Source organism: Ciona robusta, chromosome 2 (genome assembly GCF_009617815.1).
Source record: "Ciona robusta chromosome 2, ASM961781v2".
Classification (NCBI taxonomy): Eukaryota; Metazoa; Chordata; class Ascidiacea; order Phlebobranchia; family Cionidae; genus Ciona; species Ciona robusta.
The window spans coordinates 1,545,769-1,562,146 of NC_143236.1; the positions used below are offsets into that span (position 1 = coordinate 1,545,769).

Genomic DNA, 16,378 nt, shown 5'->3' on the forward strand with positions numbered 1-16,378 from the left:
TAAACGGTGTCGTGCCAGACGGCGACGGTCCCATGGAACCAAGTAACACTGCTGTTCTAAAAGGGTTTCTGTTTTGAATACAAGTTGTTCCTTTTGAAACAGGAAATGTTTGGAGTTAGCGGCGTCATATTCTTGTACATTACTAGGCGAGTGTTTTTATGAGCGTCACTACAATACGAAGCAAGGTTATCAAGTCCACATTCCACGCCAACAATACCCATCATAGGACGCGGGAGTGGCTATGACATTGAATGTCGTTTCTAAACACTTCTTTTCCCCGAACTTTGGAATTCTATCCTATACCAACGCGCGCAATATTAGGGAGGCATTGCGCTTGTTTACGGAAGCTTGCTTGATCAATAATGACGGTTTTATCACGACCGCGTCTTAATTAAAGACCGCTGACGAATTTTAATTGAAACGAGGCCTCGCGAAGGCAATTATGTAATCGAACTAGACTCGTGCACCGGTATAGTTGGAACGAATACTTAGGCAGATGTACCACGTCACGATGCCGGTAGCGATGACTAAATCGCCTTCAATACGCGGCGGCAAACAAGTTTAAATGATACCATACCCGGGTTATAAGGGGTAGACGGTTCGACAGAGTCTAAACATTACGTTGCCACCCCTGCACCATCACACACTCCCATTTTCTCTTGTTCGTTTGTTTATTACAACAATACACATTACAATTGCACTTCTATACAAGCAGGCTACGTGTGGTGAATTTGTACTTCCGACCTGCCTATAGTGCAGCGGGCGGGGAACTCCACCATTGCAGCAAATAGAACAAAGCAGAAGGATTCCTATGTTATGCTGCCGCTACCACACGGCGTGGTCCTTTGTGACAACGCTACAATGAAGTGACACCCACGTAACAATTTACCTATAGATTCTCTGTACAGTAAACACGACGCGCGGTCGACAAATCGCATCTTCTTATAGTGCATCTTTATGTAAAACAGGTTAATTAAATAAGCAAAATACTTCTATATAGACGCCAGTTAGTATGGTCGGTTTGTTTTCCGAAAACTTCCGAAGCTTTAAATCCGAAGCTGGCCAGCGATTTGAAGCAAGGATTTGAGGCCAGGCATGAACGCGGAGATCTCGGAGAAGTTCGATTGCGTCACAATGCGGGTATGGTGACGCAAACCATTGGCGTAATCACGTGATTCCATGCTTTGGGCGACCTGATGCAACCCTCCGATGATGTTCGGGGAAAGCTGTGTGACGTAGTGATATTTAATGACCAAAATGGACGAAGTGACGTGGGTCGTGTCACGTGTCTCCCACAAGAAATTTAAACTAGCATGAAAGAATATGATAATGGTGGTAAACACCTACCGAGTTTGCACGAAGCTTGTCGTAGAGGAACTCCAGTCTTCTGGAACAATCATCCAGTTTCCGTTTTATTTGCTGGAAAAGAACGTTATAGAAATACGTTCAAACTTTGTAGGAATTTTTAAAATTAAAATTCTTTCAAACAAATTCGCTACCTGATTGGGATTCTGGTTGAGCGCCTTTTTAATCAGCTGATCAAACTGGACTTGAAGTATTTGATGCTCGGCAGGGATGGGAGATTTTGGTGTGTCTTTCAATGCACCGGTTGGTACAGATGGGGCGGGTGCAGAGCTCTGTCAAAAACCGTGTTAACAAGGTTTATTTATGTATTCATAGTTAATAAAACAAGCGGTGTTTTCCACAATGTAAAGAGAGAATGGAGAAATGAAATATCAGTTTCTGTTACAATATCTTAAAACAACAGAAGATTAGCTGACAATATCTCATTGTCACAACATGGTAGTTTCCGCATGGTGACTTTTTATCACAGTTTAAAATAAACTATTTAGTTTTGCGAGTATTCTGACTACTGCGGTTAATGCAAATTATAATTGTTTAAGCTGTAAGTTTTAAACTGAAGCTACCGCTGATTTGAATGAGGATTTCATTCAAATTAATTAAAAAAACTCGAATTTAAAATTTCTCATCGCAACTCATCATTTAGATGATGCGTCTAGCGGCCTCTAATGGCAAACCTCATCATCACTTAAAGAGTGATCCAGTTCATCTCTTTCCTCAGCATAATAATTAGCCATCGGAGGTGGGGGCTTCAAAGGGAAGATTTATATTTGAATTTTTGTCAAAACTTATATGTTACTTTGTTATATTGCGACTATTAGTTGTCTGTGGTGCAGTGGTTGGATACACCAGAGAATTTTGGCCACAAGGCTTGACACTATCACCATTAGGTGTATGCAATAGTGGACAAGAAACATAATACTGACTTCTCCAACCTTGTCAGCCATATGAAAAATTGAAAAAAAAATAGTCACCCACAAAGTTACATATGTAAATACTCTTAAAAAGGCAAGGAGAAAACAAAAAGCTTATGTTATAACGACTATAATTTTTTATTGGAACAGTTAAAGTCAACTTACCGGCACGTTTTGCATCATGTTGTTGCTTGGCTGGACCCCACCCATCATAGGGGAAACCCCTGGTCGCATCATGTTACCCATGGGGTTATGTACCGGGGCAGCCGGGGTCATTAGGTTCAGCTGAGCGGGGTCAATGGGTTTGGGGGTTGGCTGTGAATATAGATATTTTATTACATTGAAAAATAGTAACAGTTTTTAATTATGAGCACACAATATGAGGTAAGGTACCAAGGCCTCATTTGCTTGAAAACTTGTGCATGCAGTGACGATGTTTATAAAAAGCTAACAATTTTTCTACCACAGCAACAATTATCACTTCAAACGCGATTTGGCTTCAGTGTTTGCATTCAATTATTAGATTAAAGAGGGTGGAAGGATGTGTTATTAAAGTGCATATGAAAGCAGTGCTTCCTATGCAGTAATTTAACAGCAATCTGTGAAAGCAACAGATCATGTTGAAAAATTAAGAGGAAACACTGACAGAGAAGAGGTATGCGAACAGCTGTAACATGCATCACGGCAACGAGTGTTTTGACACTTCAAAACTCTACACATACACACAAGATTAGATGATGATGGATTAACAATGGCTGCCATGCGCAAATGTAAAACCTGTTTATAAACATCATGAGGAATTGCCGGCTGGCTAGGGACAAGGAAATTAGCAACGGGTGGCGACTGGACAGTTGTCGGCTGGTAGATAAAGTGATTAGATGCAAAAAAATGACGAGGACATTGAAAGGGTTATAACACGAGATAAAAAAAGTTTATACGGTGTTTAACCATACACTGAGAATTGTAATTTTTATCTATAAGGATAAATTTACCTTTTTCTTCTTTGGTACTCTGTTAGGATCAAGAGCAGGAGGATCATTCCAACCTCCACTGTTGTGTTTCTTCTCCATATCTGGAGCGTACATGTTGCTGGGGGGCTGAGGGGGATTACCCATTGATTGGGACATGGTTTGTGGGGTGGGGGCCATGTAGGGTTGGTATGGGGCAGATGGGGCCTGAACCTGAGATGGTAAAATCTATGTTAACTTTCTATGTTAAAATGCCCGAAAACTTTGCCAAATTGAGGTATTTATGCCTGTTCACACTTCATTATTATTCATTTCCTATATATACTAGATTTTTTTTAAAAAAACATTGGATACAACCTTCCAGTGCCTGGAAGTTATGATGATTCTGGGTTGATATTATCCTGGGTCAGGTCACACTCAAATATACCCACATATCAGCATGGAAGAGGAAGTTGCTCCATTGCTACATCACACAGGTTTGTAAACTTACCGGCATCATCCCCGTCACCTGAGATGTTGGGGCAACAGATGGAGGAGTGAAGATGTTGCTCGGAGCTTGAGGACCTGATGGAATAAAATTTACAAGGAATTTTATTTCTTACTTAGAAAGTTTAATTGCGGGGACTAATTTTTTTGCCCGAATAAGTTCAGTGGATTGTTTAATTTATAAGTCAGTGCAAGTTAGTCCGTTCACTGCCACACCAGGCCCAGTCACATTGATTTACGGAGATTTTACATGAAAATTAATTTTTCTGCTTACCAGAATAACTTGGTTGTTGCATTGGGCGAGCATATGGGTTGTTCACTTGAGGGCGATGAGGAGATGGTACGGATGGTGGTTGGTAGTTTGGTGTCTGAAATTACCCAGAAAATTTAAAACCATTTTAGAAAATTTTCTTTTTAAAATTTGAATTTGTTTGTTATGTACATTAGCTTATGAAATATTTACCTGTGCAGAAATTTGTGGTTGCAATGGTCTGCTGGTTGAGGTTGGTTGGTGAGCATGTTGCAGATGCTGCTGTTGTTGGTACATCCCTGTGTGGTTTATATGGGTAAGGTTAACTAATATAAAATTAACAAAGGGGAGAAAACTGTCATCACCAAAAACTGTCATCAACAATAAGAACGAATATAAAAAATTGTTCGAAATGTGAAAAGTAAATTATTAGCTGTTATTTTTTTTATATGCAACTAAATCTACATTTTAATTAAGTAACAATAAAAAACTAAATCCCTTGAACCTTTGGCCCCAATTTGTCGTCGTGGTTGAACTTGCGCCTCAGGCCGATGACCCACACGTGACCCATCCCTGGAAAAGGGGAATACCGGGGGTTGGTATCCAACCACTGTGTCCCCTTGTGAATGGTAAAGTCGATCACGTAAGATTTGAATTGAAATCTGTGGAATTGAACAAAACATTGGTGTTAAAACTGTAAAACAAAGGTGATATTGCAGCCATGGATAATACAAGTTTAAAACAGTTGCTTTATAAAATGATTTTACATATCAATATTTTTATTCATTTTTTACTTATTAAAAAAAAAACTGAAAAAAAGGTGTAAAAAAAAGAAAAATATGTTTTGAATTTGAATGTTGCTGTTGGAAGTTGCAAGTATTTAAAATCAAATGTAACATTTGTCCAAAATCAAAATTACAAAAAAATTCTTCTAGTCACTAAGTAACTGCAACATGCTTTAATATATTCCCACAGAGTTAGAACCTTATCTGAATGCGCTGGTAGCATTTCCATTGCTGCTCCAAGCTGACCCTGCGATGCCAGCATGTGAGCGTATTCAGAAAGCTTTTCGCTCGAGGCTTCTCCCATGCTCGCTGCCGAACCACCTTGGCTCCGTTGTTCAGCGACACGATGGAGCACCATCATTTTTTCAATTAAATCCTAAAAAAAGATTTATTTTTTCAATTGAGTTTAAAAATGTTTAATTTTTTAATCAAATCTTAAAGAAAACTATTTCTTAATTAAATCCTAATTTTTTTTAACTTTTAATAAAAAAAGCTAGATTTTTTTTATTTGATTATAGTCACTTGATAATAATTTCCATAAGCCCACTGATTATATTTGAGATGCTTCCCAATATGGTTATTTATACAGAAGAAACCCACCTGAATATCATTTCCATTATTATCTTGGGAATTAACACTACTCCAACATCGAACCAGACGTTCAATATTCCCCGAGCAAATATAGCACAAACATGCATGAGATTTCAACTCAGGGTTGGCTTCCAATCTTTCACCAAGCTCATCTGAAAATAGTGAGCCATGAATAAACTTTAATAAACAAAAAGAAGGGGGGGGGGGAGTTCTCCATCATTAATTTACACTATTACAATTTCAAACTTCAAAATTAGCAGCAACAGTGAACACTGTCACTTTTCAGCAACAAAAATGACATTTACATTCACATTCTACTCACCACACAGTGAGATAAGATCCTGAGGTGAGGCGTATGTAAGCAACGACGCCAATGCTTCCTTCCAATTTTCCAGGTCACATGACTTCACCACATCTGCCCAATTCTTGGTAACAACCGCGGATAAAAGCTGAAAATTTTAATCATTAAAGAGATTTTTGCTGATTATTACAGTAGTTTTAACAATCTGTTATTAATAATTTGCGAGTAAATTTATGCTGCGTTTAAAGATTGTCAGTTTTGCAATAATAGGTTGGGGGTTTCGGTATTAAAGAAAGTTTTTTTTATTAACAACAAAAAAAACAACACATATAAAAACCAATACCCTTGATATCTTTGATTCACTAGCATCGAAATATCGCTTTTGTGTTTTCTCAAGAAGTTTAGATCCCCCGGCCATTGCCACGACGATAGCATCCGCCATACGGTTGCTATGGAGACAGAGATCAACTGCCGCTTCGTAATCTCCAATCAGAAGAGCTTGGCTAATCAAGCTGTCAATATCTGCAGAGAACATTTTTGGATTTATATTTATGCCTACGGTTACAGAGTAAAAAAATTTCTTATCATATGTGATATCTTACAAAGACAAATGGAATTATTGTAAACAAAAATTATAAAAAAAAGGGAACACATTTTGTTCCGATATAAAAAGCTGGGAATACAAAGGAATTACCTTTAAGTAGCACCAACAAATAGTTAACTGCAACCCATGCAAATTATCCGCAAGTAATATCAACTCTAACCGCAAAGTGAATAAATCTAAAGGGTAATAGAAATACAACTTGTTTGATTGAAAAAGAAATGTACAATAAGTTACAGAACCATGCAAAAAGCATTGGCAACTATAACTGATTGTTGGAAAAAACTTTAAACAGTTAAGTGATAGAATCTACCACAAGCTTGCCAGAAGTGTCCCAACATTTCTGGTATGGTCACGGGGTGTTAGAAATGACTTACAAGTTGACAGTGAATAACATGTGGTTACCAGAGGCGAAAAAAGATCTATTTACAACAGACGTCAATCAGTCTGGTCGCGCCACTTGTTAACAATGACTTGGACCCAGCGTAATTCATGGCTTGGCTGCAATCAATTGAAATTCACTTCTTCACGCTAACCCCACCCCCAAGCTACTATAAGAGGTAATTGAAGGCTAGGTTTGGATGATTTTATGGCAGGGCAAGATCATCTTGTATTGATTTCAGTCGATTCCAATGCCCTAAATGCACGGCTGGAATGACCACAATAATTAGCTGCACTGGAGATGGTAATGAGACATTGCCACTTTAGATTCAAGAGAAGGGAGTAGGGTGGTTATCTCAGGTAAAAATATTTATTTTTGGCTTGAGAAAGGAAAAGTTATAGGGTACTAATGAGTTGTAATGGGCAGTAAAGAACGATGGAGGCAAACAGACAATACAACAATGTAGTATGCATAGAAGTTAAGTAGGTTGCTTATTAAACATGCATGAAGTGAATAAGGAGAGAAATGTGGTGACTGCTGGGAGAGTTTGTTTCCAATAATAGCACTCGCGGAATTCCAACCAGGGATGCTTCTCACTGAAGCATGAAACTTAAGCTCGATAACAACCAACCACACATGCTGTTTAAAATCAGCTTTTTAGAGTGCCTGACTGGTTTTAGTGTATGACAACGACTGATGACATAGCAGGCATTTATTGATCTGCTGCTGGAGATAAGCTTTATTAGAAGGGGCAGCAATTTTCATTAGCGCATATGTAAATCACCAGGTGGACTAACACTTTTAATTAATCAATAAGAAATGGAAATTGTGTGTTGACATGGGAATAGATAACAACATGGGTTTATTGATTGGTAAGGGGTAGGTAACTGGAGTTGTACATACTTGTGCAGGCCTATGGAAGGTTCAACTGAGGTTACACCAGGATAAGAAAGCTGGCACAGATTACTGGACCACAATAACATAGTGCATGTGTTTAGGTTGGTAGGGAAAGGCAAAAGCTATTCGTGGAGATATGGAGTTTTTGAACAGCAAAATACATAGGTAACGATAGATACAAAACTTGACGGTTCGTTTAAGGTGAAATTATATTTACGCATGTGTTAAGTAGAAATAAAATACGTCAAGGAGAAAGAGATTGATTTTCTACAAAATAAGAAATAAGCTGATAATGCTTAAAGTATTGATTTTAATTATTTGGTTCAGGTCATTTGTGTTGTCATGTAGGTTATAGATTGCTGGGGTATTTGAAGGAATATGATCTGATAATGGAGTCCTTGGAAGAGTTGGACCACCTGATAAGAAGATGCAGGAATCCAGAAATACTTCAGATGCTCTTGGATGAAAGGAGGAAGGTAGCTGATGATGTGTATCAGAGGAGGTTGAAGAGGGAGAATTATCGGGACAGGGGGAGGGGGAAGATGGCACATGCTTCCTCAAGAAGTAGAGAGAGGCGGGAAGTGGAAGAAGATGATCATGATGCGAGGAGTAGGAAGGTAATTATTAATGATATAAGTTAATGTGCGCTGATGTGAAGTAGTAATATTACATAAATTAAACAAATTTTGTTCGATTTACATTTTATGCAGAGCAAGGGAGGTACTTACAAGACCAATTCTGAAGTGCGGCAATCTACTAAGCACAGAGAAAGTGAATCACATCATCGCCACAAAGACAAATATGAAAAAAAGGTACTTGCTTTTTAGAATGTTTAACCAAGAAAAGATTTAGAATGTTTAACCAAGAATCAATAAATACTTTTTTTTAAAATACTTTTACAAATGCAGAGGATGAAACCTGAAAGAGAAAAAACAGCAAGAACTGATGAGACGCATAGACATAGACGTGATGAACAAAACTATGATTCATATGGACAAACTAATGACATAACAAGTAAGAAAGAAAAATCAAGACATAAAGAAAGAACAAGAACACGAACTGAAGAAAGGAAACATAAAAGAGAGAAACGAAACAGTTTCGACCTTGGAAAGAATGAAAAAAATAAAAAGGATAAAGAAAAAATAACTCAAACGAGAAGCAAGTCTGCAGATTCTGCAGCAGATTTTAGTCAAACAGAGCAAAGAGAACCAAAAAATGAAACATTTACGGTTCAAAAAGTTTTCACTTCAGATGAAATTGCACAAATGTCAAGAAGAAAGAAAAGGCACGAGAAAAATCTTCCAATAAGTGCAATTAGGAACGGGGAATTATCAAGTGCTACTGTGATGGAGCAACCAAAGGAAGAAGTTTATCGAAAATCGGGGACATGGCATCCAATTATTGGGGAATTCCCTGATAGAAACTATGAGAATAATGTTTCTTCTAGTTCAAGTCGATTTTCAACGAAGCTTATGAACTTGAAAGAGGAAAAAGGTAGAAAGCCATTGAAGAAAAAAGAAATTGCTGACATTCAGAAAAGAGAAGACAAAATCAGGTTTGTACAAAGTTCTGTTGTGAGCCATATTTTGTACAACTACTTTTCGTACAACTGAGTACAAAACTTTATTTTTTAAACTTACACAGTGAAAAGAGGAGCACCACCTCCACAAGGCATGGCAAGGAAAAAGATAAAACTCAACAACAAGAATACAAATTTAACAGTCCTTCTAAACAACCACCCTCTCCACTGCGCGTTAAAGACACTTTGGAAAACAGTACAAAATATTTGGATATTGGAGATAGTGGTTCGGATAAAAATGGCAAGCCAAGAGTGGTTGAAGTAGATGCACGAACACAACACCCTGCTGGTGAAGTTGTGTTTCGTATCAACATGGATGATGTAGAAAACAACACAAAACCTGACGGTTTTTCTTCTGCTTTAAGTAAGAAGTGGAGGAGAACCAAGAGTTGGGTGAAACGAGCAGGGTAGGATGCTTGTTCATTTTGGGAGAATTGAATTTAATTGTTAAAAATTAGGTTGATGGAGAGAAAAGAGACAAAAGAAACGCAAGTTGCTGCTGTGGACGTACCCAACCTGTTAGTGGATGGTTCTACACAGTGTGGAGGTTTAATGGAGAGTAAAGAAACTCAGACTTTGATCGAACACACAACGAGTGAAACACAAACTTCAGCGCTGACAAAAAGCAGAAGTTCACAGACAAAAGTTAAAACAAAGGATCAGGATATCCAGGTTCTGTACAGACACAGTAGCTTTGCAAATTGGCATAACATAATATAAAATGAATGTCCAAATTTTTTATCAAATTGTAATTGTGCAGACAATGGCAGAGATGATGAGTTTGGGAACACAAACGGAAGACGAGGATCATCCAGTATGGGGAGGATCCCATGTAAGTCTTGATCGTCTTGTTCGATGTAAAGGGATGAGAAGAAGAGCAACAACATCAAAGAGAAAGGATGATGGTGAGGAGTAATTCATATTCAAAGCTAAATTAACAAAATATAAATACCAATCATGTCAAATTCTTCATACATTAGATTACAGACTTCTCGCAAGTTTAAAACAAGTTAAATTCATGTTTTCCTGCAGATTCACTGGACAAATCAATTTTTAAACGCAGTGCGACGCTTCCAAACAAACTTCAAGTCATAGAGGCAAGTTACGAGAATACTCCAAAAATTGTGTCAAACAAAATGCATTAACATTTTGCTTGTTGTAGGAAGAGAGTGTGAAGGAATTAAGAGCTTATAATTGGACACAAACTGACCGGTTCATCAAACTGAATATTTCACACAGCGGGGCACACCTTCTTCCAAGCAATAAAATTAAAATACAAACAAATGGTACTTTTTAACATACATGCCTAATTACTTAATTTTAATGAAATTTCTAAACAGGAGCAAACCTGAAATTAACTATTGATACAAGCTCCAACAGCAACAACAACAACAACAACAACAACAGCCCTACCATACTGCCAACACACAGACTTTACATTCCTAAACTTTGTCATGCCGTTTCGGGACTAAGCTACACTGTGCAACCTGATATGTTAACAGTTTTGCTAAGGAAAACGTCCCTTGAGACATGGGACACAATAGAATGTGTTGTCTAATGTTTCTATTTTTTCTACTCTACCAGCACTTTTAAATTTTCAGTACATGTTCCATGTTATGTGTGCATAGGAAAATAACTGTTGAACATTTTGTAACATTCTGTTTATGTAGCATTATGCCTGGTGCAGTGATGTTTCAATTGTTTTCATAAGTTTCAATTGTGCACCGTATTTGTTCAGTATGTGCCCTGTGGGGACTAGTCAAAAATACAGGAATCAGGAACAGAATTATAGGATCGAAACACTGATTGAAATATTGCTAATCTACTGATGCATTAACTACCTTCACCAAGCAAAGCAAGAGTGGATTTCCGCCTGTCACCATGAACCTGTCCGACTGGTAAAGTATTGCCAGCGTCTGCTGACACGCATAGCATTGTAGCTAGTAGCCGTAAAGGGGTTTATGGCATTAATAAACACAGCAAACTCAAAGTAAGTTAGAAACACATAAAGCAGGAATAAGGTTATTTTTAAAATGATTTTGTCTATGACTATTTCATCTGTAATATAAAGCATGGTGTAAGCTAGTTTAAACCAGCTACACCATGCTTTATATTACAGATGAAATAGCTATAGACACTGCTATATGTACAAAATGACCACAGCACCACCAACCTCCATCAGCAACAGGTATGACCATTGGCTTAATTTCTTCTTCTTGCTTCTTTGTTTCTTGGGCAACAGCAATTTGTTCAAAAGCATCAAGTCCATTGGAGGAACTTGCATCGTTGCTTACATTGTCATCTCCAGACTCACTCTGTTGTATATTTGAAAAATATTTCTTTGGTTTAAAATTTAGTTGGATTTTTCTGTTTGGTATTGGTTAAACTATGCAGTATGCTAGGGCCCAATTACTTATGCATTGAAAGATAGCTATTTTGTGAAACTTTTAACCAATAAAATGGCTCATACAAAACTTACTTATAGAATTATCAATGTAAAGCTTTTGGGGTAAAGAGGTAATCCAGACCTAAATTGTAGGACCCATGGCCTGGCACGCTGCGTGACCTCACCCATATAGAATAGCATATAAAGTATTGGTATTTCATGATTGGAAAATATAAAGTATTATATTACCTATAAATCTGTAAAACTATATTTCATATTTCTACTTTCACCGATTTATTGTAACTATGATATATAAACTCGGTATTTTAATACTTACCTTTGCACTGATTGACAGGCTGTCTACACCAGATGAAATACCATTCGTAGTTGTTCCCAAAACTTTTGAAAACTGTGAAATAATAATTTAATTAAACAAACAAACTTTCTGATCTTTTCTTAAATTATACATCAGGAAAATAGCAAATAGGTGTCAAGTTTATGTAAAAAAAATCAAATATTTATTAATATTAGGGCTTAAAATATAAAACTAAGGATATAAGTTTAGGAAACAAAACAAACCTTTGCTGTGAGTTCAACTGGATTGTAACCAAGTAATTGAAGAAATTCTTTCCTTGGTTCAGGTTCAAAATTAACCTGTATAGTAATACGGGTCCAGTTAACTATACAAAATTTACTATGCTTAAAAACACACACACATATATATATATATATATATATATATATATTATCTATTTTATTTATCTATTTTAAGGCGGTGAAAAAAATGCTTATCAATAAAAATAATGCACACACAGGAATTAACAGCAGCTGGTCACCTTTAAAAAACTCCAAAAATTTTCTTCAAATTCATTTTGTGCTTTCTCTAGTTTTCGGTGACAGTAAGCTGTACACTGGGTGTCATCAGTGAGCGCTTTTCGTAAATCTGCCGACCGTTCCAGTAATTCCACCTCCGTTACAACCTGCAATTTCAATGTCATATGTGGTAATTGTGACATCATAAAACTATCCGAACACAGTCATTTGAGAGAGTATGTCTATTTATTTCCTATAAAACTGGAAGGTTCTTATACTGCATACATGAAGTTTGAACATTATCAGCAAAACAATAAAATGCCTATTCAGCACATTAAACGCAATGAAGCAAACCACAGATTTAATATGTTATGACATAACATACATACAAACCTGACTTATTTTAACTGTTCTATGGCTTGAAGTTTGATGTTGGTTTTCTGTTGTCTGGTTATTTTCAAATGAAACCAATTTCCCTCCAAACTAAAATAAACATAATGTTATTTATCAAATATAAAAATCTATTAATTTAATTAAACAAGAGATTGGTATCTAAACTAAAAGGGTAATACTATGAAAAATTTGACCACTGGTAATCATGTAGTTTCAAAGTACTAAGTCCAGTGCAACGAACATTAGCATATCTGGCAATTTCACAGACTTTGCTCTTTTCAAAGCATACAAATTACTGTTAATGAATGTAAACAAAAACAAGAGCTTACTGAAAATGAGGCAGCACATGGTCTTCTCATCCACTTTGGAGGTTTCTTCAGAGGAATTGTTTTCTTTGGTTGTGTATGTTGCTGTTGAGGAGCATCCCCAGCAAAAGCATCACTACCAAAGGCATCAGCAATCTAATGGAAACAAGTTACTTTAACAAAAAGTTTCACGTGAAAGAAGTGGCACATGAAATAAACACAGCACTGAGCCACAGACTTCAAGTAACTGATGTAAAAATGGACCTAAAAGCATTTTAGTATAAAGACTAAAGAGAAAAAGAAAAAATCCACCAAACTGAAAATAAAATAAGCAACCTTGTTTCTTTGAGCTTGATTCTGGTCATTACTTTGGACAGGAGAACCCCCCATAATAGAATGAATGGAAATGCAACCGTCAAAAGATCCGGTTGAAAGAATATTAGGGTTGCGTGGACACCACTGTACATCGAAACACCATTGAGCTCCAGTTTCAAGCTCGCATAATATCTGGTAAAATATATGGTTGTTTTACTTTCTGTCCTGGTATACCCAAAATGAAAACTTTTTAACACAGGGAGAGCATAACAAGAAAATATTACGTCATTTAATAATTTGTGCTTGATTAAGTTTAAGTATACAACTTTTTGATTTAAACTCGCAGGGCCCAAAGCAACAGTTGTTATTTAACAGGTGTTCTGTGTATACACCTCGTGTCAGTTTGCGAGTTACTAAGTATGTTACTTCGTGGGTGATTATTTATTTATTTTTCATTTTTCGTTATGTGTGGCTGATAATTTGGAAAACCGATTAATGACCATTGGGTTGGAGCAATTGCCGTTAGGTGTCTTGCCCAAGGACACATACACCCACAATGGTAGCAGCGAAGAGCCTTTAACCCATTGGGTCTCGCTTAGAGGCGCTAACCAACTGTGCTATGACAGCGAACATTTTATTAATATACATTCTGGTGTGTTTACTGTGTGGCACTTGAATGTTGGGGCAGGTTGCTTATGGTTTGTAAATAAAAAGAAGTTTTACAATGACACATGATAAAACAATTAAATATTTTCATTAATTAATTACTTCTGGTGGAGAACCATTAGGATTCCAGCAGTATATATGGTTGTCTTTCCCACATGTAAGAAGCAAATCAGAATCTTGTTTGCACCATGATACAGACAGCACACCTTTGCTGTGCTTCTCCAAAACCTACATAAAATAACAAGGGTGATCAAGCTGAAAACTGTTTAAAACATGCTGTATTAATAAGGATAGTAATCAAACTTGAATGTTTTACTAAGCAAAATCTGTTAAACATTTGTCATCTTTTTATGTTTGACAGTTTAAACTCCTAAGATGCATTACATACTGTAATTGGTGTAAAAATTTAAACGTTGTTTACAAATTAACCAATGGCTGATGATTTTATTTATTTCTTTACCTTCATTGGTGAGGTTGCAAATCTTAAATCCCACAGTTGAACAACTGGAAGATGATCGTCTTCAGAAGAAAGAACCAACTGAGTTGCAACATCCGGATGCCAAGAGACATCACTACACTGCATCTGAAATGAAAACAAAAATGTTTTTCTTTGTTATTTAATTAAAAAAATGAAAACACACCCTTCCGGAGGGGTCTTGGACTTTAATAATTGGTTCATTTTTCCTCAGATCCCACACGACACAACAAGGCCCTGATGTAAGCGAACTTGTAGAAGCCAGGATGTGTTGAACCTGTGCACCAATAAAGTCATTAGTCTCTTTCTTGCATCAAATAATTTTTTTTAAGCAATTTACACAACAGTCAACAGATAATAGTACAATTTGAAATTCTTAATTATTTAAATTTAAGACAACAGAGCAATTTTATTTCTTTGACATTGCTTAAAAGAGTTAATTTAGCAATATACTGTTTGTGCATTTACAGTGTATTTGTGTATAGATTACAAACATTCTTATCTTCTTTACAAAATAAACAGCAGGGGATTTATCGCACTCTATAGTAAAGTTTCTACCTGTTTGTTCCAGGCAAGTGCTCCTACTGCTGATGTGGGTTGCGTTTTTGTTCCAGGGGTCATAGGGTTGGATGGATTCTTCAGATCCCAAATATAAATTTCGCTGTCATTTGCACCAGAAGCAAATAAGTTTTTCTGAAACAAATTTTAGTTTTGATCACTCATCAAGGCTAAAGATCCTGAGGTTTAGCCCTTTATGAACGGGCAATGTAAAACAGCAAATTAAAACAGCGTCAACACAAATGTACATTTTACATTCATCCTATTTCTTCTTGTAAAAGTTTTTACATTTGTACGTGAAATAATGTTCAAAAAAATGAGATAAACGTATCGTCTGTTACAACTTAAAGAGTTACAACATAGTACCAAATCGTTTATTATTTTATTATTTGTGCCATAATAGGAATTGAGTAACAGTTGGATAACTTGGATTGTTGCTCTTAGCAGCAACAGATGCATCGATTATTGTTACAATATTTTGTCTGTTGTTACCGACATTCTTTACTGAACGAATGCAAAATTTAAAAAAGTGATGGCGAGTTATAACACAACAGCGACATAAATACCTGAAAATTATTAAAATCAAGTGATCGAACGGGTCCGGTATGTTTGGAGTTGGAAAGTACGCAGTCAACCTCATTTTCCAAAATTTTCTCTGGGTTATAAATTTCAATACCACCCTTGTCTGTACCGCACACAATCAATCCACTGGTAGTAGGATTCTCTGCATAACCACTTCCCCACACCACTTTTTGAAATCTAAAACAAATCATGTTGCAAGTTTCAACTCGTGTATTAGAACTAGGACAATTGTTCAATAAAATTACCCATCTTTGCATTACATAAACATTAAAATTACAACTAAACACACACTTTACCAAGTTCTACCTGTTTTCTGTCTCGATGGAGCCAGCACACTTGATATTGTAGTTGTCATCAGTCATATCCACCGCATACAATTCAAGTTTTGCATTGGAACTAAATGTGGCATCCAGCTGTTGAGCTGCGGTACCCGCTGCAATGTACACGGGGTGGTTTTCTGCTGGACTCCATGCATAGTTCGCCCCAACGTTCACTTGTTTAATTTTGACCATGTTTTTATTTTACTTCATAAATCTACAATAAAATTGATGAAACTTTTAAATTTGCAGACATTATTACATTGCATATACACACATGTTGTACTATAGGGTGACTGTAGTGTAGTATTTTACATGACATTATACTATACGGTTGTGTCATATCACGAAAAGCTTTACTGTTTACTGCAACCTTAAATATTGGGCAACATAGCGTAACCTTTAATATTGGGCAATGTTAAAAACATAAACTACGGACAATCTAAGCAGTT

General features: G+C 36.5%; 2 protein-coding genes across 5 annotated transcripts; one reads left to right on the plus strand and one right to left on the minus strand.

Annotated features, from left to right (window-relative positions):
- Positions 1-652: 652 nt before the first annotated feature.
- Positions 653-16,166, minus strand: LOC149739630 (protein transport protein Sec31A-like). 3 transcript variants are annotated; one of them, XM_089872261.1, is made up of 27 exons: positions 15,916-16,166; positions 15,594-15,786; positions 15,028-15,162; positions 14,636-14,746; positions 14,455-14,577; positions 14,097-14,222; positions 13,350-13,520; positions 13,038-13,169; positions 12,709-12,798; positions 12,339-12,482; positions 12,082-12,156; positions 11,840-11,911; positions 11,290-11,431; positions 6,001-6,179; positions 5,679-5,805; positions 5,366-5,508; positions 4,965-5,141; positions 4,481-4,642; positions 4,194-4,280; positions 4,005-4,098; positions 3,735-3,808; positions 3,269-3,457; positions 3,054-3,134; positions 2,442-2,591; positions 1,500-1,637; positions 1,348-1,419; positions 653-1,226 (listed from the first exon to the last, which is right to left on the minus strand). In XM_089872261.1, exons 1-27 carry the CDS (start codon positions 16,119-16,121, stop codon positions 1,047-1,049), a joined length of 3,573 nt encoding a protein of 1,190 aa, XP_089728387.1. In that variant the 5' UTR covers positions 16,122-16,166; the 3' UTR covers positions 653-1,046. The 3 variants fall into 3 exon arrangements, with proteins under 3 accessions (XP_089728387.1, XP_089728388.1, XP_089728389.1); XM_089872262.1 differs by having other exon boundaries at positions 4,194-4,279; positions 4,486-4,642; positions 15,916-16,165; XM_089872263.1 differs by lacking the exon at positions 3,054-3,134.
- Positions 7,173-10,902, plus strand: LOC149739631 (uncharacterized). 2 transcript variants are annotated; one of them, XR_016384401.1, is made up of 8 exons: positions 7,173-8,154; positions 8,248-8,349; positions 8,446-9,092; positions 9,182-9,523; positions 9,575-9,788; positions 9,877-10,021; positions 10,149-10,402; positions 10,457-10,600. XR_016384401.1 is itself a non-coding variant. In XM_089872277.1 (8 exons), the coding sequence occupies exons 1-8, from the start codon at positions 8,242-8,244 to the stop codon at positions 10,672-10,674; spliced, it is 1,863 nt and encodes a 620-aa protein (XP_089728403.1). In that variant the 3' UTR covers positions 10,675-10,902. The 2 variants fall into 2 exon arrangements, 1 of the variants encoding a protein (XP_089728403.1); XM_089872277.1 differs by lacking the exon at positions 7,173-8,154 and having other exon boundaries at positions 8,242-8,349; positions 10,149-10,217; positions 10,283-10,402; positions 10,457-10,902.
- Positions 16,167-16,378: the final 212 nt, after the last annotated feature.

What these genes read in the sequence shown, in the direction of transcription:
- LOC149739631 (XM_089872277.1), top strand. Translation starts at nt 8,242, where the DNA reads ATGCAGAGCAAGGGAGGTACTTACAAGACCAATTCTGAAGTGCGGCAA. An exon ending in AAGACAAATATGAAAAAAAG is followed by an intron (nt 8,350 to 8,445) that starts GTACTTGCTTTT and finishes TTACAAATGCAG; the next exon opens with AGGATGAAACCTGAAAGAGA. An exon ending in CAAAGGATCAGGATATCCAG is followed by an intron (nt 9,789 to 9,876) that starts GTTCTGTACAGA and finishes GTAATTGTGCAG; the next exon opens with ACAATGGCAGAGATGATGAG.
- LOC149739630 (XM_089872261.1), bottom strand. Translation starts at nt 16,121, where the DNA reads ATGGTCAAAATTAAACAAGTGAACGTTGGGGCGAACTATGCATGGAGT. An exon ending in GCCTGTCAATCAGTGCAAAG is followed by an intron (nt 11,432 to 11,839) that starts GTAAGTATTAAA and finishes AATATACAACAG; the next exon opens with AGTGAGTCTGGAGATGACAA. An exon ending in GGATCTTATCTCACTGTGTG is followed by an intron (nt 5,509 to 5,678) that starts GTGAGTAGAATG and finishes CACTATTTTCAG; the next exon opens with ATGAGCTTGGTGAAAGATTG.